The sequence below is a fragment of the Hemicordylus capensis genome, chromosome 5 (genome assembly GCF_027244095.1).
Source record: "Hemicordylus capensis ecotype Gifberg chromosome 5, rHemCap1.1.pri, whole genome shotgun sequence".
In the NCBI taxonomy this organism is placed as follows: Eukaryota; Metazoa; Chordata; class Lepidosauria; order Squamata; family Cordylidae; genus Hemicordylus; species Hemicordylus capensis.
The window spans coordinates 227,495,295-227,521,515 of NC_069661.1; the positions used below are offsets into that span (position 1 = coordinate 227,495,295).

General features: G+C 39.7%; 1 protein-coding gene across 12 annotated transcripts in view; it reads right to left on the bottom strand.

The window, feature by feature from the left end:
- MYBPC1 (myosin binding protein C1) overlaps positions 1-26,221 on the bottom strand; it is a 130,947-nt gene that overhangs the window by 71,881 nt on the left and 32,845 nt on the right. For 6 of the 12 annotated variants that reach the window (XM_053255296.1, XM_053255300.1, XM_053255302.1 and 3 more), the window contains 9 exons: positions 20,678-20,719; positions 16,805-16,840; positions 16,407-16,430; positions 15,348-15,383; positions 12,834-12,938; positions 10,598-10,746; positions 8,729-8,846; positions 6,788-6,836; positions 2,219-2,275 (listed from right to left, as the gene is read on the bottom strand). In XM_053255296.1, the coding sequence (XP_053111271.1) occupies positions 2,219-2,275; positions 6,788-6,836; positions 8,729-8,846; positions 10,598-10,746; positions 12,834-12,938; positions 15,348-15,383; positions 16,407-16,430; positions 16,805-16,840; positions 20,678-20,719 (616 nt within the window). The remainder of the gene's footprint in view (positions 1-2,218; positions 2,276-6,787; positions 6,837-8,728; positions 8,847-10,597; positions 10,747-12,833; positions 12,939-15,347; positions 15,384-16,406; positions 16,431-16,804; positions 16,841-20,677; positions 20,720-26,221) is intronic. The other 6 variants (XM_053255295.1, XM_053255298.1, XM_053255297.1 and 3 more) reach the window with 3 other exon arrangements.

Below are 26,221 nucleotides of genomic sequence, written 5' to 3' on the forward strand. Positions count from 1 at the left end.
AGGGTCTGGCAATCATAAACCGTGGTGTAAACCTGACACACTTAATTGGCTTAAGCCCACTGAAGTCAAAGAAACTGAACAGACTTAAATGGTTTGTGGTTTCCATTATTACCAACTTAGAATTGTTTACTCTCCCAGGCCTTTTAAGGTTTAGTTTTTAGCTGCCAATTTTAATTACTGTTGTAATTGCTGTTTCATTGATTGATGGATTGTTTGATTTGTAAATCACCTTGGGAAACATTTATTTGAAAGGCAGTGTAGAAATGCCCCAAATAAATAAATACAATGAAATATAATTTACAAAGTCAGAATGTATAGTATGAATATTCAGATTTTTCCTAAAATATTTACTGATTAAATATTCGATGTCTTAAGTCAGTGAAATAAAGATTAAATAGTAATACAGAGTTTAATATACAGTAACTAGACTTTAAAATGGCAGAAGTGTTTTTTAAAGCACATAAGGAGTAAATAAAACAGTTGCGTAAAACATTACTATATTTGGAGCAGGAAATTGAACCCTATCCTAATGTGAAGAGATATTCTCAGTATTCTAAAGTTCAAAAAAAAGTTGCTAATTTTTAAGCATGACAAAGTCATGAGATTGACTTAAAAGCCTGATTTGTCCATTATCCACACAGGTTACATTTCTGCAGATTTATATGCATATAAATATATATCCGTATGCAACAAAATTAATGTAGCAGACAGAGTCGTAATTCTACACTACTGCAAAACCCACTACAATCTTTACACACACAAGTCATAGGGTAGTAAATACAACAACAGAAAATCAAGTCATGCAAACCCATTTCCAGGATAAGTATTAACATAAACATTACATGAGCAAATATCAAATCAAGAGTCCTAGACAGGGAAGAGAAAATAGAGACCTGGTAGGAATGAAATAGACCCAAAGGGCAGGGTGTGTGTGTGTGTGGTTGTTGTTGTTGGTTGACTTCTAGGTGTTTAGTTTATTCAGCTCCCAAAGCATGGTGTACTCTGCACCAACCTTGCTAATACTGGTGCATCACATGATGCTCCAACCTTGCTCATACTGAGTAGGTCTTGGTCTGCTCATTGACTGGATATGGGACTGCTTGAGAACCTTATGTATTCTTTGACTTTCATGGAAGAAAGGCAGGATATATATGTAATAAAGACATTTTTAAAAACTCTCCAGCTTCCTTTGCAGTTATAAGTGGTTACACTCTTTAGAAGTTACTCTTGATTCCATCTTGTGCAAATTGTCTACAAATAGTGCACAAATGATGCACAAGGCAACACTGGCTCATTACCCCTGTGGCAGGAAATAAGCGTGACAGCTTATTGACTTTATTATCAAGCCATGACATTTTTGAGAGAAATTACTAGAGCCAAGTGAAATGCTGCCTGCACCACCTTGGCTGTGGCCTGTTTTAGAATATTTTTGGACTGAGTTTGGAATGCCTGAAAGCATTTTTTTAGATGAATGCACCCTCTTAACTGGGCAGCCTATCAAGTGATAAAAGTGTAACCTCATAGGGCCTGGTGCCCTCTGGCACGTATGGTTTCCATTTAAATAATACCTGATCAAATTCCAAAGATTTAGCTAGCCCTAATATCTATCTACCCTTTTAACAGCTGGTGGCTTATTTATTTACATAAGAAATGTACATATAACTGGTACTCAAGCAAATAATTTCACAATGTTCTTAAGAGCAAAAGGAAGAATGGAAACGTTTTCTGTCCAGCTGTGGTCTATTTGCTTTGAAAACAATGTTGTAGAGTTGGGAGTCTTGTTTTTTAACTCTCATACCAGGCTCAGTTGTCTGAATTACTCATGCCAATATATGAGAAAACATGCAAGCACAAACAAACACCAATATAATACTGGCAACTGCCAGTAAGCCTTTGCCCCATGTTATAATTTAGCAACACAGGAATGTTCCTCTGAGACATTCCCATGTTGTTTAATCATAATATGGGTAGAAGCCCTAAGAAAGTGTACCATATCCTAAGACCTTTGTAGTTTCTTGTCAACATGCTGAATAGCATCAATGACAGAGCTGACTTAACTCTCAGCAAGTTTTGTCTGTTAAGAATTAAAGTTCAGAACATGAAAAGGAAATAATTGTAGCCATGTTTTTGCAGGAATAAATTCTGCACCTGACACTTTCTGTTTGTGAGCCTAACCATTTCCAATCCACACCTGCTCACTTCATTTATTGGTTCTCACCTACGTTTCAGGAGACCACTAAAGTCAAGTTCTCCTGCATCCTCTTGTCCTTCACCGCTGTTATTAATAAAAAAAAAAGATCAAATCTTTGTTTAATACTCAGAGGGTTGGACACATTGCATACACTCTAGATGATTTACGAATGCAATACTGTATAGACACACAAGTAAAAATATTATGCCAACACAAACTTGTATTCTTTTTCATGAGAGTCACAGCTCCCATTAACAAGCACTTGTGAAAAATGAACACAAAAGGTTTGTATTGCTCCAAGTTACACTTGTTCAGGCAAATTTTGGCAAACCTATAGATATAATTTGCCTAAATTTGTGTTATACGTTCCTTTAACACAAAAGTGTTTCAAGGCGAATCAGCACAAAGGGCTTTGTTTTTGACGTCAACCAATGTGCCTGCTTAAACAAAGGGCTTGTGCTGATCTCAGTTACAAAATGTGAAACAAAGATTTGCATTGTTGTGTATGTTGCATAGAACAATGCACAGGCATGAAAAACATTGAAGTGAAATTTATCTTAAACATGTCAGTGAGGTGAAAGTTTGGCAATTAGCCCCTTCCACACCTACACCCCAGAAATTGTGTTATATGTTTGTAAAGGAGAGAGAGAGAAAGAGGGAGAGGGAGAGGGAGAAGGAGGGAGGGAGAGAGACAGAATGTGTCATGGGGGATATAAAAGAAGGTGAATTCTTTTCCAGAACATGTTGAGCAATAAAGTTGTCCGTGCAATATCTGTAGATAAGACTGGATTTATTCCGCATATTTAGGGATTCCTCATCACTGAGTCTCCCATCCTGTGAACCAAGTCTTCATAGGCTCCAGCTAATACTATTACCAGCGACAGACTCTGTCCCTGGCAAATCATTGTTTCTGTTTTTGTCTCTTGGGGATGCCTTCTTCATTTTTTTCATGCAAGTTGCTAGACTTGTCATTCTTCAGGATTCAGCTCCCTCTCCAAAGTCCTTTAGAATTAAATCTCTAAGTAGATGGGTAGATGCCTTGCCTCTCTCATGGACCTGCATGTCAATGGTTTCATTACACTAAAAGGCACTGTGTATAACAGGTAGAATATGCATTGTCTTGGTGGTGGTGCAATAGGAAGCAATCCTTGGTGTGAAAATTGGTCGTTACAATTGTATTTCTATTTTCGTCCGCAAAGTATTGGAGAGTATGAGTCTTTGGAAGAGAGAAGGTTTGTTAAATAACAATGTATTGGTCCTCATGTTTGCCTGGTTGATAATGAGCTGAAAATCATACAGTCTGCGTCTGATAAAGGCTCAGAAATGAGAGGTGTGCTGAGAAGAGTTTTCTGTGATCAGGGAATGGGGTAACAGTGGCCCTTCTTCTCCCACAGCTACCATTTTCTTTCCCCTGAATGCTACTGAGGCTGTTCTCATGAGCAGCCAAGACCAGGCTAAGGCAGCTAAGCTTGGGCTTGGCTGCCCATGAGAACCTGCCAACCTCAGTGGCAAACCTGCCTCTTAAATGGGATTAAGGGAGTGAGTGCTCCCTTAGCCATGTTTACTTGACCATGTGTCAGCCCTGGCTGCTTTCAGCCGGTGCTGACACACTGACAGGCACCCGCCCACTGCTGTGTGGATTCCCACAGTGCACTGTGAGGGGTGCCCAGGTGAAGACAAGTGCTTAACCTAGAACATGGGTGTGGGGGGGGGGAAGGAGTAGTTATTTCATCTTCCTGAAGAACCAAATACTTGACTGGAAATATATGGATGGGATGGGCTATGAGAACATGGAAGGGAAGCAATATGGCCTGATGGATATTAGCTGGACAGGAGAGTACATTGCAGGACGTAGTGGTGGACAGTGACCCCAATGGATTCATGTTTTGAAATGTAACAGTTTTTAATTACCGGGGCTGATGCTGCAATATTAATGTATTAGTAAGTACAGTGGAAAACACTAACATCTAAGAGCAATAATATTTAAAAAGAATCTTAGAAACAAAAAATGTATTGTTGATACAATCAGAATGCAACCTTCCTTTTAAAAGTGTATTCCTTCCTTTAACAAGAAAAGTAACTGGTGTCCACAGGATATTTCATTGGTTAAGCTGGCCAGTCTGAGTGATTTTTGGACTCGGAACAGCCCTGCTCTTCTCTTGCATCCCAAACTGAGATGCTAATATAATGCATGTTGACGTGCCAGGCCACCTGAATGGTGAGACCTAGTCAATACCGGCACCATTATTGTGAATGAGAAGGAGGGAAAAAGGAGCCCTCCTCACCTACATGGCGACAATGGCGGTAGCAATGATGGCTCTTTGCTGATGTCATTGATCCGCATTGGAACAGCAGGCCTTAATGCAAACCTAGTGAATTCTGGGGGAGGTTACCTTTCAACATCTGCAGCAAATCTCCACAAGGCCCTCAGAACACCTCCCTGAAAACTGTGGGAATGGAGTCCCACAGGTATTTCCAAAATTCACTGGCAATCAAATTTTTTGTTACAATATCAATTCATGCTTGTGTTACTGTGGGCATGAGATGGTGAAATGAGAGAGAGTAAAAAGATGGAGGGCCGCAAAGAGGAAGCCTATTACATCATGTCGGACTGTGAGACTGTTGAATTGGTAAAGGGAAATGTACCACAATGAAGTCTAGGAAGAGTCCTGCCATTGAAATGAATGGGGAAGCCCGCATGTGCAGGAGTTTCATGTTGAGCTGTGGGGATCGAAATGACTAAAACAATGAACCTGACCCCTGGAATTTAGAGTTGTCCAAAATATTGGGACTGTTGACATTTGCATGTGCTTGCTGACAATCCCAGATGAACAGTGAATATTGAGTGTCTGAGAATAGACATATACTCCCCACGTCTGACATATGAGTAAATGCTGACAATTCCTCTCTGAACACATATATGGTGCTCCCTTTCTTCAAATATCTCCACAAAACCAACCAACCTTTTTGTATGGTCTTTGTCTTGTCCTCTTAACTCTAATTTCTAACTACAATCAAGGTTGAAGTACATGTAATGGCACTTACCACATTCTCCCCCACCCCACCCCACCCCTTGTCGCTCCTCCTCTCATTGTCCCCATTGTCTGTTTTAGATTGTAAGGTCCTTGGGAGCAGTGACCCATCTATGTTGCCCATGTAACTTTATAAGATGCCATGTACACTCATGGTGTGGTATACATAAAAAGGGAAATAATTACAATAATTACAATGCAGACAGTCCTCAACTTAAGACGTTCTGAGTTAAGACTAACAAAACTTAAAACATTTGTAAATTGCCAACTTGTTTCAACTTCACAATGCTCACAGTGGAAGGGGAGGCTTCTGATGCATGCATGGGCCTAGAGAAGGAGGAGATAACAATGGCAGCTCAGGCCACATTGTCATTGAGACTAGTAGTCCTGATGGCAGCTGCTGCTATATCTGAGACTGCAGAAGGACTGGTTGACTTGTCCAAGATACTCCCCCACCACTGCTGCTTCCACTCTTCTTCCAGGTTTAGCTGATGTGCTGTGATGACAAGAGGGAGAAGCCCAGCCCATTCCAGCCCACATACTGCTTCCTGCCTGCTCTCCTTCCTTCCCTGTCACCCAGGAAGAGAAGGGGATGGAAGTGAGATACCCAGTTGCCTCCCTTCCTTCCATGAAAAAGTGAAAAAGAAATAGGAATGGACTGGGAAGAGAGTGGTTGGCAAGGAAGAGCAACTTCTGATTCTCTACCATAAACTTTTCTGCACATGTATGACTGACGCACCCCCAGTATTAACAGCAGCAGGAAAAAGAGGGGTATTCAGTCTTGATTCAGGAACCAACCCACTATTTATAACAATTGTTTCCAACTGGAAAAAATAGGTTCAGAGTTGAGACATTTTGGTTTAAGACACAGTTTTCACGAACCAACTGTGTCGTAGGTCTGAGAACTTCCTGTAACAACACTTAAGTGATTGTCAGCATTCACCAGTGTATCTCTAAGTTTTTAGATACTCACCAGATTTGTCTGGGATTATCAACATTCACAAGTTAATGTGAACCACATTTCTCTACTCACAGTAATATACATACATGATGATCATCACATAGTGTGTGTGTTATGTTTCTTTGTGGCAACTATTATCATTCATGCACAGCAGCTCACCTGGCATACTGTGTGTTTTTCATCATGCTACCACAGACATTTCCCCCCCAAATTTGTGGTGAAGTGATAAAAATCTCCACTTGGTTGCTACACACAAACCGTGCACTTTATAGAAACAGCCACTGCATGGCGTGATTAATAATAGCCTCCACATGGAGACCATAATGTGTGAACTAGCTGTAAATTAAGGAACTGAAATGACAATTGTAAATGCAAACCACAGTGATATTTTAAAAACCCAATAACTTACAGCTATTAGAATGGAAGTCTGCTTTGTAACACAGACTACTCTCATTTTCCAATGCCATTTCCAATTGCCTGGGATAACCCCTTATTTCTACTCATTATTAGCTATATTTGGCTTTCATTGTTCGATATATTTGGTATGTGATGTGGCGAGCACGCATTATTAATGAATTTTCCAAGATAACTACTTGAAGTTACCTTCTTTTGAATGCAGAACGAATATCAATTGATGGTGCAGATGAAGATTCTACAAAAAGGGGGGAAAAACATAAAATAAAATTTGACTTTGTAACTCACAGTTTAAAGCCTGGAGTGATTTAGGAAGATGGATTTCCATGGGCTATGTTACAGAAGGATGTGATGAACATAGTGTTACCCCGATCCCAGGTCTTGATTCTGCTAAGCTAACCCAATGCATCATGTATACATGAGTGGACAGCGTTTCATTGGAAAGAGGCAGAAGTGTCTTTTTCTCTTGTTCTGACATCAAGATTATCTTGTGCATTTTTATAGCAGAAGTCACTATACAAGAAACTTTAGTTGGGATGGTAACCACCATCTGTACCATTAAAGCTGAAGGATACTCCTGTATTACAGCATCTCTGCTTATGGAAGTGGGGATAATGTCTTCTGTGCTTGTGGTCAACACTTAAAACACTGGACAACAATCTCATCAAGGTGTATCATTCATTCATTTCAATGTAAACATATCCCACTTGTATAGTCAGATAACAAAAAGAGACTCAAAATATATGTATATATGTATAGAATGCATGTGGATAGGAAAGTCACATTATAATAGTATCAATCTACCTGCCTGCATGCATTCTATATTTGTGATGCTCCCATGGTAACACAATAATTATTCAATGTAATTTGTTTTAACCTAGAAGGATCTTCTCTTTATTACAGCTAAAAACAGCAGTTGAATAGGGAAGGAGCAATAACCTAATATGGTTAGAACTAATTTATGGTTAAATCTAACTGAATATATATAACTTTTAAACATCCAACCTGATCACCACTTAAAATCTCCTTCAGCTCTATTTAAAATAAGATTTCAAGTTTCAGTCATTCAGATATCTGAATCTGGCTCATAACATGGTGCTGAATTTCACTCAGTGTAAATTTGCCATGTAATCAGATGAAACAATTCACTCCTATAGAAAGTTTATGCTTGCAGACAGGCTGGCTCCCTGCCTGCCTGCTACTGAATGCACACATAGACTTTGAAGCTTGTCTGGTTAGCTGGCAGTCAGCTGCCGGACATTCCATTAATCGTGTCCTACCTCCCTGGTTGATTAATGAGCAGTCTGACCTTGGTAATTTGGTAGGCTTCTTTTGCTACGATGAACATATATTGGGTTAGCAGCTAGATGGCTGCAGGCCTAAGATGTTTGGAAAGCTTGCCTAGATGTGTCTGGCAGCTGGAGCCAGAAAACCAGGTGACCCAGGCTTTAGGACCCAACAGTAGCATTTTGAGGGATAGACAAGGTCTTTTCCCTTCTTTGGGAAGGGAAAATCAGTCCCATGAATAATACATCAAGTTCCATGGGGTCAATGAGACCATGTACATTAGCAGATGTAAATATACTTGGCATGGATTAAGCTTTGGTCTTACAACTACAACCGACATTTCCTAGACTGGAACCTGGCACAATTATTTTCTCTGAAAAGGGAGACCTTCACCACAGCAATCCCACTGAATTGGTGTACTGAATTTACCCTGATTCTGCTCCTTTGTTCAGTTGCCCTAAGCAGCTGACTGGCAGCAATTGAAAGAAGGATACAGCCAGATTGGGATATGCTAGGTGAGGCTTACTTATCTGGTGGTGTTAAGGTATCATATACTCATCCTGGAAGAAAAGAAGTCATTCTTCCCATTTGTAATCAAATTAAAATATAGGGAAAATATCAATTTGACAGTCAAGGTGCATACAATTTTCACTTGTGCTCTAAAAAGTTACCTTCATTTCCATATATTATGCTGTATTGCATGCTGCAGCCCAATCATCACCACCACTCACAGCTTCTATTTATGTTTGAAGGGGGAAAATCTGGAGGACCAGGCTATACATTTAATGGAATATGTAGTTTGGCCCTTAATGTTAAAGAAAAATAAATAAAATTGATTCTTACCATGAACTTCCAGATCAAAAGAGCAGCTATCAACCTTATCCTTATATGTTACTTCACACCTATAATTTCCTGCATAATTTTCTTTAGCTTTAATGATCTGCATCTCAAATGTATAAATCTGAAATCCAAATACACAGATGATAATTTAGTTTAGCGGAAGCTAAATTTGCTGAAAACACACACTCACATGAATAAAGGCCGTATCTTACATTCATTTACCACACAACCATTTCATTTACATTCATTTACCACACAACCATTTCAAAACGGAATCGGAGGTCCCAGTCCTGATTCACCAGGGGTTCACGCTTCCTTGCTCATTAAATGGCATCATGTAATGGCATCACTAAGCATATCAGCATAGACTGGAAATACCAGATATGCTGGGCACTTTAGGGATCACCTGCTCCCAGCTGAATCTACCCACCTCTCTAGATCAGCTGGCTCTGCGACATGTGCCGTCATCTGCTGAGGCCTGTTTGTCAAGCATGTGGGACAGGGCCTTCTCAGTGATTGCCCCCAGGTTGTGGAACTCATTCGCAGCTAAAATCCACATGGCTCCTTCTCTCCCAGCCTTTATGAGGAAAGTGGAGACGGCCTCCGCACCCCCCAGATTTTGGCCAATGAGTTGGTCATTGCTGTCTTTTTAATTTTACACTCAAATTCAGCAAGGGGCCCATAGCTCAGTGGTAGACCACATGCTTTGCATGCAGGATGTCCCAGATCCATTCACTGGCATTGCCAAGTAGGCTTGGTAATGCCATTTCTTAACCCGAGGATGGCTGCTAGTAGTCTGTCTCAGTATAAGGAATGGTCTGTCTCAGTATAAATAAGGAAGCTTCACATGTTCAGACAATTTGACCACAGATTTCCATTACAGGAGAAATGGCTCAAAATCTGAGGACAGCTTCACAAGTGGCAAGTAAGGTGTTGCTGCCAACTACAGGTTCCTGGCTTGTGTGCACTCCTGGCACAAGCCTCTAGTTCCCTGTTTTTTATATTGTCTGTGTTGGAAGTTAAAGGACTTTGCACTGTCTCTTGTCTCAGACAGTGGAGGACAGACTAGTGAGTCAGAGGGCTAGAGGGTCAAGACATTGGTCACCCCTTCTCCACTGCTCTGACACTATCCCTTTGGATATGTAGATTGCTCATCTCAGGGATTAAATTCCTTCCTCTCTCTCTTCCCTACCTGCCCTTCTACCTTGCAACATGGCAAGCCTCTCTCCTGGCACCATGTGTGCAGAGAAGATGCAGAATCCATCTGCATCCAGCTAGATAGATAGATTAGAGATCCTAACTCCTCACTTTCCTGTCTAGAATGGAGTTCCTTAATAAATGCCTTATATATTGAATTGAACTATGAATTGGCTCCAAGTTACTTTACTCTCAGCATACACGCATGCCTAACTAAATTCCGCTGTGTTGTGCCTCTGTGCACTCTGCTATAATGAGAAAGGGATTCTCTCACCACGGAGAATTTCCAAAAGTCTGAACCCAGGAATGCCAGGTTGCTCAGTAGCACTTCCCTCTGGCTACCCAGCATCTGTAACTGACTTCTTGGTGGGCCCCAAAGTGTTTCAAGTCAAGTTTCTATATTTGCTGTCCCAGGATCCTGAATGCATGATGAAGGAAAAGGTACATGCACCCCACACCCTGGCATTTGAGGTCAATTGTGATCACACCCACAAGTTACGGTACCTATCAATGCAGGGCCTTTCTCAGGAAACTTCAGAAACTTTATTAACAGATCAAACCAAAAATAAAACGCTTGTTCTTATGTCCTGCAACTATAGGTTTGATGGAATCTAAACGACAAATAGAGATAAAACTTTGCATTCTGCCATACTAAAAAAAGCTGTCCATATGTACCTTGGTATGGCGCTCAAATGTTTCCTTTAGCTGAAGGTGCTTCCCTACTTTGCTGGCCAGGTCCATCCATTTCCCTTTGAACCATTTAATAGTTGGCTTTCGAAGAAGATCCTGGGCTTCTACTTTGGCTATGAATGTGATATTTTGTCCTTTGAAAAACAAAACATTATTTAATACTCGGTTCTCCATCATATCTGTAGTAATTCATAGTAACATAGAGATCCAGTGTGGTGTAATGTTAGAGTGTTGGACTTAGACTGGAGAGATCAGGGTTCAAATGCCCACTCGGCACCAAACTAGATGTGATGTGACACATTGTTTGGTCACATCTAGTTTGGCTCTCTGCCACAAAGCTCGCTGGGTGAACCTGGACTAGTTACTAGATATAGTACTAGTTACTACATATTGATCTGACAGGCATGTCAGACCTGAAGTGCCCTCTGTTGGGCATTACTGGAATGAATTCAGACATGAGAGCAGGGAACCCCAACAACTGGAACCTCTGTCATGTCAGAGTTTCAATATATTTGTCGGACTCAAGATAAATTGCCATCAAGCCCCCTCTCAGCTGAGCCGCGCCTCAGCCGGCCCTCCACTTAACTTTCAAATTGTCTATACAACACCTCTCAGCTGAGGGGCAGCTCGTGGGTCATGTAACTGGAGTCCAACCTTAATGTCAGGAAATGCTGGCTTTCCGATCTGACACAACTCTTCACAGTAATTGCTGGGAAGGCCATGTTGGCCTTCCCAGCAATTTCTTTGTTGGCTCAGATCAGATCTGACATTTTTTAGGCTGCAGAGGCCTAAAGTATATCAATGACCATCAAGGAAACCCCCTCATCAAAAGCGTGCTTGCCACACTAGAGAGGAGTGTAGCAAGAGTTAAGCACTATCCATTTGTAATAACTTCAGTTAAATAACTTCAGCAATGCACAAACACATAATGAGGCTGTTCATATGAGCAACCCTATGCAGGCTTGGGCAACCCTACCTGAGTAGGGCTGCTCATGTGAAGCACTGGAATCATGGCTAATCCAGGTGCTGCCTCCCCTAGTGATCCGAGTTTTTTTAACCCAGGCTTTTACCTGGGTTAATGGGTGTGAGCAACCCCAGGTCCAGGCTTGTGTGTATGCTCGGGCTGCCTAGAGCTGGGTGCATAGAGCACCCTGCTTGAGGAGCAATCTCTCAATGCACCACGCTGCTTGCACGGTGCATCTTGGAATTCCTGGAGGCCGGGACGGATATTTTCCCGGGTACGTAAGCAGCACTCAATACAGTACTTTGTCAATAATCTGAGGGTAAAGTAGATTCAACCCTGTCCCCCACCCCCCGCCAACATAGGAAGCTTCCATATCCCGAGTCAGGCTGTAGATCTATCTAGCTCAGTATTGTCTTCACAGACTGGCAGTGACTTCTCCAAGGTTGCAGGCAGGAATCTCTCTCAGCCCTATCTTGGAGATGCCAAGGAGGGAAATTGGAACCTTCAGCTCTTCCAAGAGCGGCTCCATCCCCTGAGGGGAATATCTTACAGTGCTCGCACATCAAGTCTCCCATTCATATGCAACCAGGGTGGACCCTGCTTAGCTAAGGGGACAAATCATGCTTGCTACCACAAGACCAGCTCTCTTCAACCCCAGAAATGGTTGTGTGTATGACCTCAATGATTTGAGCAATGATTTGTCCTGATCTCTTTTGGACAGGGTTGCCAGAACCTAAGGGGTATACTCGTGGGTCAGATGGGCCGTAAGCCATAATTTGGCTTTTTAAAAGCCAAATCTGGCCACCTAGTTTTGGAACCCCTTTCTAAAACTAAAATACCAGAGATCAATTGTTTTTTGTGAGGGAGGGGGGATGGATGTGATCCTCCACTCTCTCTACTCCCAGCCAAATACTTGATTAGTGGAATATTAGCTTCTTCTTTTTTTAAAAAGGGTTGGCTGCCCCATATGTGCTCAATTAAATCAGCTATGGGAACCCAAGCTGAATCTTTAGGAGGCGTTCACAGTTGTCTTTTATCTGGGAGCCCTTAGTCTGCAATAGGAATGCTTGCTCTAGAGTAACAATTCTTGTTCCATACTAAGGATATGCTGTTCCAGATGAAAAACAGCCTATTATATTCATGTTCCAATGGCCTGGGAGTCTGTAAGGTTATGAGAATCTGAATGAGTAACTTCAGTACATGAAAGTCTTTTGAACTTGACAAAGCTTACACTTAACAATTATTTTTGACACTTACCAACAGTAATTGAACCACCCTTAGGTTTTTGAAGAAATAAGACAGACTTCTGGGAATTGTCTTGCTTCTCGCCTTCTTCAGGTGCACCATCACCCATGGACCATACTAATATGGAGAAAGAGGGAAATATATCATTGATCTGAAGCAACATTACAACCAACAAATTAGACTTACCTGTTTGTTTGATTTAATTGCACCGGAGACCTTTCTTTAGAATACTTCTTCACAACTACACACATTCTTCATCAATGTGTTTCAGCATGACATGATGCTCATTGGACGTACTAGGACATCTTATCAGGCCTAAGTTTGATGAGAATGCCCCTTTCTGTGGTGTAAAGTTTGCTGTTGCTTGATGCAGCGATTGGTCCTTTGTGTCGGAGTGGATACATGTATGGACTTAACTGCTGGAATTCGCTAGATAGTCTCTGCTCTTTTCTAGGGGCATGCTTGTCTGTATGTTTTGTGTCTATGTTGAAGCTTGGGGGCGGAGTCTGAGTTTCTGTTAGCCTCCTTACTTACTGACTTAAATTCAAACTGAGAGGTTCTCCCTCTCTCTGCATAAGAGACTGTTAGTCTGTTTATTGTTTTCTTAGCATATGTTTAGTTAGTAATAAATATCAAACTCTGGTTTCTCAGTTAAAGTTAGCTTCTTGTTCAATACTTATAGAGGATAAGTAATTACTCTGCAACATTAACCTGTCTGGAATGAGCTTCCCCATTTGTTTAATTGGAAGGAAATGGTTTAGGCACATTCCTTTGTAGATGAGCTTCTCCATTGCAAAGAATGATCTCCTGTGTATGCTTGAGGGATCTGTATGTGTATCGGAGCTCATACAGTTTTTGTGACTGGAGTGCTGGAATAGACTTTGATACTAAGATTATATGAGTCACCCTGTTAAGAAAGTATAGTGAATGTATCCTATGAGGTACAGGGGGTTATTCCTTGATACAGAGGGACAGATTGGGTGATTTTCCAATTGGTTTCCTGCTTTGTTATTCTGAGTAGGGTAGTGCATAAAGCTGATAGCCACACCACTGATATGAAACATATTAATCAAAACATCTTCTCAGATATTTATCAAATACCTACATTTGCTTTTTTGAAAAATTAAGAGCCCTGTTTCTAATGAAGATTGTGTGCTCTGAAGTATAACTCAGAGATTCTGAAAGGCTGAATCCTAATGCCACTGGTGTTCATGAAGTTAGAACTGCATCCCAAACAACAAAAAACTAAAAACAGAGCCTTCACAGATAGTTACAAACTCTTACTTTAGATTATTTGGCTGCATATCTATTTTAGACACTGAGATTTCAATACAATTATATATTTGTTTGTAACATATAAGCATGCACACACTTGAAAGCAAATGTATATAGAACTGATATCTACTTAGTATGTATGCAATATGCTGGAAGGAACATATTATAAAAGCTTAATTTAAGTACAAATTGAGAATAGCAGTATAGTTATTATAGCAAATGTTTGTAATTAATGACTTAATCTCATAATAACCAATCTGGATTGTATGGGTTTATCTGTGAAAGAACTATGGGTGTATATAGTTATGCTTTTTTAAAAATCTCTTTCAGCCCTAAGATTCTATAGTTGCATAATTCCTAATTAGTCTATATTTAACACATTTTCCCCATAAGAGAATTTATATATAACACTTACATTACATAAAAAGTAAATCATATTAAATCATTATCAATCTGATTTTTAAAGAATAAGATTTTGTTAAACAAGACAAAAAGAAATGTGCATTTTGGGTATGACTTTTTAAAAAAAGATTTACGTTCTAAATGGCTTTAATAGGGTGGATCAGAGCAGCATGCCACAGAAATGCTGTACGGAGCTCAGCCGGGTGTTGCTGAGCAGCCAAATGCACATGGAGGGTGAGGGGAAGTATTTTTGCTGTTCTCTCCTTTCTCCAAAAGCCCTCAAGGACTTTTGGAGGGAGGAGAGAACAGTGAAAATCACTCCTTCTCTCCATAAGCATTTGGCTGCTCAGTAACAGGCTGCTTGAGCTCTAATAGTGTTTTTACAGGCACTCTATTCCACTCTACTAATGCTGTGCAGAATGTGAACTAATATTAAAAGAATTAACTGTATTAAGTTATTTCAAAGAGAGATCTGTGCCTAGATTTTCCAAAACAGTTCTCTGCAACTATCTATACCCTAGCTCTGATCTGAAGGTGTTCTTCAGAGTACAGAGTTTCCTGTGAGCAGAGGCATCTGTTTTCATTGCAGCAAAGTTAGTGAAGAACCCCTGCTCATAGGAAGCTCTGTTAGCAAGTTGGAGCCTCATGAAACTTTGAACCGGAATCTTTATCTAGATCTGAAACAAAAAGGAAAGAGCAGCATGAGAGTCCATAGAGGCACAGCAACAGAACCTGAAGAAAAGCTAAAAATAAAACAAAAATAAAGGCATTAATAGTTATTGTATCGTGAGAAAGTTGGAATGTTTTGAATTTCCCTTCCGTTTGTTGTTCTGTTTCAGAAAATCTCACCTGAGTCCTTTCTGTCTCCAGACCGATTAGCCCCATCTGAAAGGTAAGAGTAAACTGGATGATACCAATTCAAAAATGCTTGGATTATTTTATTGGATTATTTTATAATAGTGGACTCTTTTCATATGTCAAGGATGTTTTTCACAACAGGCTTTTCATTTGGATCTCTTCCAGAATGGTCGTTCACATATCGGCCAAATTTACCCCGAAGTCCCTGCGAGCTATCAGGGAGCACTTCACACACAATTCAGGTTTTTCATCATGCATTGGAGGGTAGCCCAATTTACATCTGGGGTTAAAAAATCCACTCTTTGTGTGTTTTGGGGGGGCAACTTTGAACTCACAGTGAAGCCTTGCAGAAAGCCTGTGGTAAAGCCTGCTGTATGGGAAAGCTTAAAGAGATAAAAGAAAAAATGTGGAATACAAACAGAATTGTCTAAGAAAAAATGGAAAGGGGGGGGTGGTGAGGCCTCCTTACGGCACAGAATGCAGTAACCTTGTTAAAGGTTAGTTGGTCTAGATCTGGCTAGTGCCTGGATGGAGGTATTAAAAGGGTATTTGACAGATTTATGGAGGATAGATTGATATCAATGTAATACAATAAATAAATAAAATAGTAGGCATGGTGGTTATATAGAACCTCCATATTCAGAGGCTGCATCTCTAGAGGCATCTGGTTGGCCACTGTAGTAAGTGGGACTAGGTGGACATTTGGATTTGATCCAGCAGGGCTTTTCTTATGTTTACTGAGAATCCTATGTACCCTGCGAGCCCCTTTTATGCTGCCTTGAGTTCCAATATATGTTTCTTCATTCATAATGGTGGATTTTAAAAATTGAGTTTCAGTTCCTAAATAAAGTTATTCATGGGGTTGTCTAAGTGAAAGCAAATGGACGTTGCTCATGAGTAATATTTATTTACTATGGTATCTAACAAGTTTTTAAATCTTATACATTTGATGGAACTATGCTTGGCAGAGACCAGAAGAACCAGCTCTTAGGAGTTTTCCATGTAATTTTAGCAAAATTAAGCAACACAAAATGGAATAGTCCTCCTAACCTGCTGTTGTAGCATCATCTTCATCTGCAAAAAGAAATATATAACAAGTAAAATAAAGCAAGCAAGGAAAAGGAACAATATATCCTTATTTTTAGTACAAACAAATGAAATGAAAAACCTGCAAAAGAAGGAAGGGTGGAAACCATGATGGGCTGGAAACACTGGTAATGAAAACTGCAAACTGATGGATAAAGCTTTATGGGATTGAGCAGCTGAAATGGACAACTTGTATGCTTCACGCAAGTACAAAAATGGGATGATTAAAACATGGGTTTGCATGGAAGCTTTCGAAGTGGTTGTGTTTGTTAGAAATGTCATCCACAAAATACAAAAATTGAGTGGGAAAATGGAGTACAAAAAAAGCCACAATGAAAATCAAGGTCAACCATAGATCTGACCTTCTGAAGAAGATGTCATTTCGCTGACGTTCCCGTCTGCAAGTAAAATGTGTACCATATATATTGATAATCATTTTTAACTAAAAAAGCCACAAAGTAATATACTATAACTCGGAAACAGACACCAGCATTTTGTGACAGAAGATGAATCCAAAATGCTGGGTTCAAACAATTATTATTATTTTCTTTCATAGTCAGATAGGATATCTAGATCAGAACTGTATCACTTCACTTGTGTGATCAATAATAATCTAATTTCAGTCAAAATCAAAGTACTTTTAGGTTCCATTGCTGTCAATGGGAAAGTCTAGCCACCTGTTCGGAGGAAATTTTAAAAAGGCAAATACTAGTGATATTTAACAATGGCCTGGAACATTATGAAGATGTTAGGTTGCATGTTCTGGGTTAGAACCAATGAGTATCTATGTTAGATAACTGATCTTCACTATTTTTCACACAGGGGCCACTTTGACAAAGAAAACCCCAAACCAATAAACACCCCTTCAATATAAGAGCTGTTTTCCACCATGTTAACCACCACACAGTGCTGCCCTTTTAACCACCACACAATGCCCTGCTTTCCCCAGTGCTTTCCCTTTCAACTCTCAGCATAATTTCAGAAGGCATGCACAGTGTGCTGGGAAGTGTAGTCCTTCTCAGTGCTTCCCAATAGAGTTCTGTGGGGAAAGTGCTGGGAAGGATTATAGTTTCCAGTGCTTTGCACACACATCTTAGCACTGGGATTGTGAGGGCTCTGTTTCCCTTAAAGGAGCCCTGCTTGTGCTTGGCAAAGTGCAACACTGTTAGGTGGGGAAATTTTCACGCGGTGCCAAAATGTTTTAGCTGAAGCTTCACACAAGTCTAATAAACAATTAGTCAGGGACCTGCACTTAGGGTCGATGGGAACCATCCTGGCTCACAGACCTTCCAATGAAGAACATGGTGTTAGTCCTAGTTCTCTGATAAAATGTATTCCCTAAAATCCTCAGCTATTTGAATTGGCTATGAACAGTGCTTAATATGTAGGTGGCAAATGAGACTGAGAGGTCAGTCACTGGCAACATTACACCATAAATATAGCTTATATAAATGGGCATGACTAGAATAACATATGCTTTATCTCCACATTCTTTGGAAAGATACAGCAAGCTAAGTATAAGTGAAGAAAACAGACGTTCTAAAGTTGGCTTTTGGTAAAGGTGCTTTGAACCTGAATTCTGAGGCATTCACTTTACAGTTAGAGAATGTGCATACAGTCACCTTCCACCCTGGTTTTGAATGTCAGTCTGTATTTGAATTTTAGTCTGTATTTTTACTCTGTATTTTAGCTTGATAAATATCTAGACTTAAACATAAAATGCATTTTGGAAACTTGTCCCTTCTGAATTACCTTAAGGTGCAGGGAGTCCCCAACTTACAAATGGGTTGCATTCCAAAAGTTCTTTTGTAAGTTGGATGCTCATAACTTGCTTGTATGTGTGGGTTGGTGTTTGTAAGTTGGGGACTTCATTTTGAAATTTGTTAGCTAGGTGTTGTCTCTGCTCTTGTCTAGAGGCATGCTTGTCTGTATGTTTTGTGTGTATTTTTGGTTTTGGGGGTGGAGACTAAGCTCCTCCCTCCTGTTAGCTTCTTACTTGCTGTCCTGAATTCAAAATGAGAGGTTCTTCCTCTCTCTGCATAAGATACTGTTAGCCTGTTTATGGTTTTCTTAGCCTATGTTTTAGTTAGTAATAAATATCAAACTCTTGTTTCGCATCTAAAATTGGCTTCTTGTTCAATCACTTATAGAGCATAAGTAACTTCTCTTTAACTTCATTCATTTGATATGTTATAGAGCTTTGTTTGTAAGTATGGGTCATTTGTACGTCAGGTGTTTGTAACTCGGGGAGTGCCTATAATTCAGATAAGTGTTTGAAGAGGAGAAAAACCGAGTGCCATTGAAAATAGTTTTCCTGTTCAAAATCCATGCCTGCTATTGAGGGTGAAAAATATATTTCCTGTCTTGTGGCAAAAAGCAGTTGGGAAGTGATTTTGATTGGGAAAACAGCACAGGCACAAACATTAAACACACACACCCTTCAGTGCAACAGTTGTGAGCAAACTTACAGTTTCTTGAAGCGCAATTTTAGTAAAATAAAAATGTTGGGGGATCAATCACATGATAGGCAGCCAGGTCCTTACTACTACTACCACAGTATTTATATACCACTCTTCAACCAAAGTTCTCAAAGCAGTTTACATAGAAAAATATATAATACTTAAATAAGATGGTCTCCTGTCCCCAAAGAGCTCACAATCTAAAAAAATATTTTGCTACAGATCTGAATTTTAAGAAGCTACAATCTTAAATTTTGGTGCTGTTATGGTTCCCCCTCCCTTTTAACTGAAGCATTGCGTCCATTTCTATGGTTCAGACATAAAGGGCTGATTCACACAATTATCAGCAATCTCAGTTTACTGAGAATCTGGGATTCCCAGTGAGTGGAAGCTCCAACGAGTGTGTCATGTAGGTTGCAAAACAACAACAACAACAACACCCTCCAAATGCCCACTGGATGTTTAACCAGCATCATTAATTTAGAATTTGAACTCAGCTTGTCAATCCCAGTTAAATGTCAGCTGGTATGCTGCCAAACTAGGATCAGGAGAGTTTCCTCCACCCCACCCCACAACAGGCTCCGCAGGACCATGCACCCACTAGGAATCCCAGATTCCTGGTAAATGGATATTGCTGGTGATTGTGTGAACTAGTCCAAAGACTGTTAATGCAGCTATAACTGAAGTGCAGTACTGAAATATCCATGTTTCACAGAGTTCTTAACAAAGAAAATCCTTGTGGGAACAGATTTCATCAATACATGTTGATCCATGTACAGGAGGAAGTCAAAAATATTGGCCACAATAAATGAACACAAAATAAACCTTTTGATGATAGGAAAATGGTTTCATATAACTATACCTTTTTAAAACTCACTGGGTGGCTCTGGGCCAGTCACTTATCCCTCAGCCTAACCTACATCACAGGATTGTTGTGAAGATAAACATAACTATGCACACTACTCTAGGCTCCTTGGAGGAAGAGCGGGATATAAATGTAAAAATAAATAAATAAATATAACAAATCTTGTCAGATTTAGAACACCTGCAAATTCAATATGCTGCAAAATGGCTTGATGGTGTTGCTCTTCAGTGAACCATGATCATGCTAAACGTTAACTGCATGAATAATGCAAACGCTATGTTAATGATCAGAAGGCAATAATTGGCTCCAATGACTATTTCCCATATTAATTAGATTTACATAAACACACACCCTTCTTTCTCCCCAAAATAATGCACTGCTGTGGTTGTTTGAATATGAAGGAATCAAGTAATTGGTTTAGCTCATTCCGCGCAAGATACTCAATGCCATGCTTGTTATCGAAATGGAAAATAATTGTCACATATGAATGGCCTAGTTTACTATTGTCTTGTCGAAAGACTTGAGAAACTAGAAGAACAAAAAGGAGTTATGTGGTTTGCGAAGTGACAACTGCATTTTTATCAACCAGTGCAACCTATCTCTTCCAAGCAGAAAAGGTTAATACCAACCACACTGTACATCTCCAAGATATTAACACGTGATATGAAACATCTACGGATATCAGAGTTACCAAGGACAACAGAACTGTTTTGACAGATGGAATGACAGAACTATAATAACAATCCATCTTTCCCAATTCTTTGGTTGCTAGGACTGGATGGACTGACTGCATAATAAAAATGGAGAAATGATCACAACAATGATCTGTTTAAAATGGGAGCGTGATGGTCTAATCTATGTTAGAAATGTCATCTGTTCAAAAGATAACAAATACCCAAAGAAGATCAAACCTGATGGTAGAATTACGATCATTATTTCGCTCTCCTTTTCTTCTGCAAGTAAAATTTTAATTTAATATATTTGACAATGTAATGTTTGAAAAGAACTAGAAACAATGAGGACAATGTGGTGCAAACTGATTTGTTTACTACAGAGAAGTTGCATACTTGTTGGGGAGACTAAGCAATGCAGTTTCGCATGAGTGAAAAATTCACCTACCTTTAATCTCCTCTATTATTGCCAATCCATTCCCACTCCTTTGGGCCTGACCAAAAAGGGAATTCTTCTATAGAAAAACACTAGTACAGCTCTACGTTTTGGAGTATTGCCAAACCTGACAAGATTTCCCAACTGGACCCTGTGGATTCTATTCTGTACAGAATCCACTATACATTGTAAAAGAGGGTGGGATGTCATCTCATTTCTTTGCCCCCCAGATTTACTTAATGGTGGCCCATGATGAGAGATTGCTTGTGCCCCATGGCTGCAGAAGATGCTGCTTTGTAGTACCACTGGCTAGTGCTTGAATGATGGCGGAGAGAGAAATAGCAAGCCCTTAATGAAGTCCACTCCCACCTTCTGACTTCTTCCTGTTCTAACTTGTTTGATGCCCCACCATGTTGCATAATACAGTAGTTAAAAAGGCCATTGCAAAAGGAGAGGGCCAGGCTTCCTCTGCCTCTTCCCCCCATAATTTAAGCATCGCTATTGCTCAAAAATACTGCATCAGCTTGCAGTCTCACAAGGCTGGTTCAGAGAATACTTTTCAAGCCCAAGTGGTTAAAAGGGGTACAATGCAAGAGAGCACCCTGACATTTTTTGTAGACATCATGAAATCCTTCCAGTGCATTTCTTTATCACGTGGTGGTGGTGGTGGGGTGCTGTTTGTCCAACAGTTTGGACAAACAGGCCCTCCCTGCCCACAAACACAATAAAGGATCAGTTTAAACCAGTATGTAGGTCTTGTGTAGAGTGGCAGTTCAGACAAACTGCCCCTCTCATGTGATAAAGGGAAGCACTGGGAGGCCATCAGGACATTGACAGAAGATGTCAGAATGGCCGTACTTTCAGCACGTTCCAGTTTTTATTGCATGAGCTAGAAACCTATAGTCCAAATTGGCCCCTAGTAGTTTATTTCAGGTCCCTGTTGTTTCCAGGATGACTCTGTTGAGTACAGCTGGATGTTGCCAAGAGAACTAGCAAAAAGAGGGGAGGGAGCATTGCGACAGAAGCCTGAGCCAAGATGGTCTGCAATTCACTAAATCAATGGTCTGCGGAGGAGGCACCCTGGGGGAGGCATCCAAGGGGAACAACTCATGTCCATATTCTGAGGCCCATTAAACATTTCAGAGGCTTGCTTACCACATATGAGTTTGTTCTTTTATTTCTTCACATTAAGTTCTTTAATGTGCATGGCAATATAATTTCACCTACATTATAACAACAACCTGTCTATAGTGAGGAATACAAACTATTGATTAAGTGCCGTCAAGTCGGTGTCCGACTCTTAGTGACCACATAGTACTATAGTACTCTCAAAAGTTATTTCTTCTATTTTAAATTAGTTTAATACTTGTTTATTAAATGCATACCAAATGATAGTTGTCCATTAAGATGAATGGAGCTTGAGCACCAGATATTTTTAGTGGATTGCTCCCCATGGCAAATAAATAAAAACACCTGAGATTTCTGAATGAAAGGTGTTGTTGAGAAGGCCTGCACCATTCAATTCTGCTTTATATTTAGTTTTGGATTAGACAACAGAGTTTTGACCATTCTAATTTTCTTTAAAATATACATGACTTTAATAATAATAATTAATAAAGTGAGTAACTTGTATTACCACATTTTAAGTTTGTAAAGCATAGTATGTTTTAAGCACTATGCTGCATTGAAATGGCAAGAACATCTACCAGACCACAGCATTTCCCCAGTGTTCTATGATTCACTTCCACATTTAATCATATTTGAGAGGGCTATTTAAACAGTACATTAGGAAAGAGAATGCACATCTGTTCTTTTGTGGGGCTTGAAACTTCAGACTTAATGAAATATTGCCCATGTCCACTTCCCACATCTGCCAAAGTTGCTAAAAAAAAGTCAAGATTTTAATCAAGATACTCTAAAAGGCAGCTAAGATTTTGTACCGAGATTTCCCAGAAACCTTAAGCAAAATCATAAATGAAACATGCAGATGTTTTAACAGAGGACAGGACAGAACCTAGAATGATGGAGTTAAAATGCAAAATATTTATTGGATGGTTGCATGGCTGGATGGAACCTAAAGAGAGAAATAAGCACATTAATTTTACATTCATGATCATTCCAGTAGATGAGAGTATTCTAGTAGCTATATAGCTGTATTATAAACACAAAATGATAGTAAATGAAAGCATGAAATGGAATGTAATACATTAGAGGATAATGGTGGCTATACACGAAGATGTTAGACAAAAACAGAACTGTGTAGTGGAGTCAGTAGAGGCGGATAAGATGAGTTGGATGAAGCTGCTTCAGTTTTTCTGGAAATAAAATAAATACTGGATAGATGGATGAGAATGGATCTATGATCTATCTTCTCATGACTACATAATGAATACAGTACCATGGCTCAAAACACATTATTTGGAAGTTAATCCCTTTGATTTCAGAGAGAGGAGATCTCTATCTTTACTTAGATCCAAACAGCCACCTTGGGCACACCCTGAGGCTTCTGTATGTCCAATAAGCTTTTGTTTGTTTGCTGTGCATTATGGAGGGCTGACACAGAGCCGGGTCTAAAGCCCCACTGGACATGCAAAACTAGTTATTGAATACTTTTAATCACAGTTAAGGTAGTCAGGAACTGAACCTTTCAATGAAGTCGCTTCACGCATTTGACTGTGGGTCATCAAGTGATGTACACTTATGTGTAAACCAGTCCTTATTTATTTGTTTGTTTGTTTGTTTGATTTATATACCGCCCTTCCAAAATGGCTCCCAAAATAATCCCATTTCCCAGATGAGATTAGGTAGTTAAAAATTCATATCCCATTAAAATAAGTGGCAAATTGCTTTGTTTTACGCCCTCAGACCAACCATATCTTTGGGAGGAGTCCCACTGCAGACAATTGACTGCTTTGGAAAAAATATAGGTTGAGGAATGTAGCCTGCCTAATTAAATTTTGAAAATGGTATTGACTAAATAAAGGGGGTTTTCAAGATCTTTTATGACTAATGAAAATATATGGCACATAAAGAAGAAATGATGGCATTTATTACTGATAATTAATTCTTCATAATAATGAAAAAATATCCAAACTATATTGTCTATTTTAAAGTATTGTTAAGTCCTTCAGAGTCAAAGTAGAGAGTTGGCTCGCTCCTGGCTGGTTCACCATTATATAGGAGTATTTAATTTGATTAAAATTAGATCAGATGGTTCACCTGAGCAGTGGCCAGTGCCCAAAGTGAAACACCTGAAATCAGAAGAACAGATTCAATTTAGGCAAAGTTTCCTAATAGTCACCAGGTGTGCTACTGATACGCAATGCTTTTTCAGAACCCACCAAGAAGACAAGTATCTTAATTATTTGCAAGGCTTTATTCAGAACTCTCCACGGTTAGACTAGTAGGCAGCAAACAGGGATATTGAGCTGGCTGAAGGTACCCAGACTTTCCAGTGAAATCTGAGAACCCTGTACAATATAATACAATTATTTTTTTTGCCTTTAATCATTATAGTTGTCTACTGCTTTCTGACTGGATCTCCCCTGCTCACATACTTTTCATAATCAGACCCCAAAAACTGTTTCCTGGCTGGGAACATGTCTCCCTGCCTTTTTAAGCAGGGAGAGCTGCTTTCAGCCACGCTGCGAATGCAGTGCTGGCTGGGAATTTGCTCGGAAACAGGGCACATGGCCCTGTTTGTGAGCAAAACTTCACCCCCTGCATCTGATGTGTGCAGGGGGCGTGGCTAGGGTGCGAGGTGTGGCCCCTGAGGGACGCGGCCCCGGTTCTTTGAACCCGTTCATGCAACAGTGGTTCCGCCCCTTCCTACTATCTTAACTGTATTAGGCCTGTGCTAAAGTTTGTTCAAACTCAAGGTAAAAGGAAATGTGTAGGTGTTATGGAAAGGTTACCATTTAAAAACAAAAGTGTCTTTCTACCGCACTTTTGAATACGTTTACTTTGTTTTTGTAATTAGGTTGATGAAGCGTTCTTATCCTTTGCCTATTTTTGTTTTGGAAAGATAATCTTAAGATTATCCAATGATTTCCATAGGATGGAAACTGACCCATCATTTCCAAGCCATGTAATTTGTTTTCGGAAAGAACCAGCAATTGAGCATTGGAATTCAATCTGAGCTGTGTAGCATAAGTTACTTTCTATACCTAGTTCTTAGTTTTGTGCATAAAGGTATATAGTTATGTGGCTATTAACTATTAGTAATGTAAACTGACCAGAGCCATTTTTGGAAGGGTGGTATAGAAATCAGATAGATAGATGGATAGATAGACTGTAAATAGATATGCAGTCCTATGTACAAGCAGCTAAGGATATCATTGCGGGAAAGCCAGAGACTTTCCCTTTCCCTCTTTTCAGGCCACAGCTAGATTTTTAATGAAGTACAAATAAATAATTACAACATATGTATAAAAAGTCTGGGAATATATTTATATTTATAAATTGTTATTGGTATTGTTGTTGTTTACCGCTTAGAGTCTTTGGAGGAGGTGGTATGTAATAAAATTTTAATAAAATAAGTAAATAAATAAATATAGCTATATATATATAATATATCCAGGAGCAAATGCTTGAATCTTGCAGAGGATCTTGTTATCCCCCCACATTGGCATCCCTGCAAATAGACAATGTAGAAAATTGACAAGTTTGAAAGCTTCTTTACATATACCTTTGAAATTGGAAGTTTTGTTTCTGGTATGCCACCCAATGGCACAGTGGGGAAGTAACTTGCCTAGGGAGCAAGAGATTGCTGGTTCGAATCCCCACTGGTATGTTTCCCAGACTATGGGAAACACCTATATCGGTCAGCAACGTTATAGGAAGATGCTGAAAGGCATCATCTCATACTGCACGGGAGGAGGCAATGGAAAACCCCTCCTGTATTCTACCAAAGACAACCACAGGGCTCTGTGGTCTCCAGGAGTCGACACTGACTTAACAGCACAGCTTTATGTGAGGTAAACAGTCAGATTTCTGGAGTAGAGTGGAAGCAGATATTTGGATGATACATAAAATGAGATCATCTATCTCATTTAAGAGTGACCGGTATACACTGACTTCTGAACTTCAGTGAATTCATTCAATGTCACCATCCAAACTCATGTGAAGATGGCCTTGATTTCATGCACATCATTTGAAGCCTGGTCAGTGAAGAGAGATGATTTTGCCTAACCTTTACAAAAAGTGTTTTCTGACACCTTTAAGGCTAATAAATTTATTGTCGCATAAACCTTTATTGATTTATTTTTCAAATTTGTAATCTGCCTGATATAGAAATCTCTAGGCAGAAAACCTAGGGTCTACTTAAACATATGCAGTTAGTCTTTAAG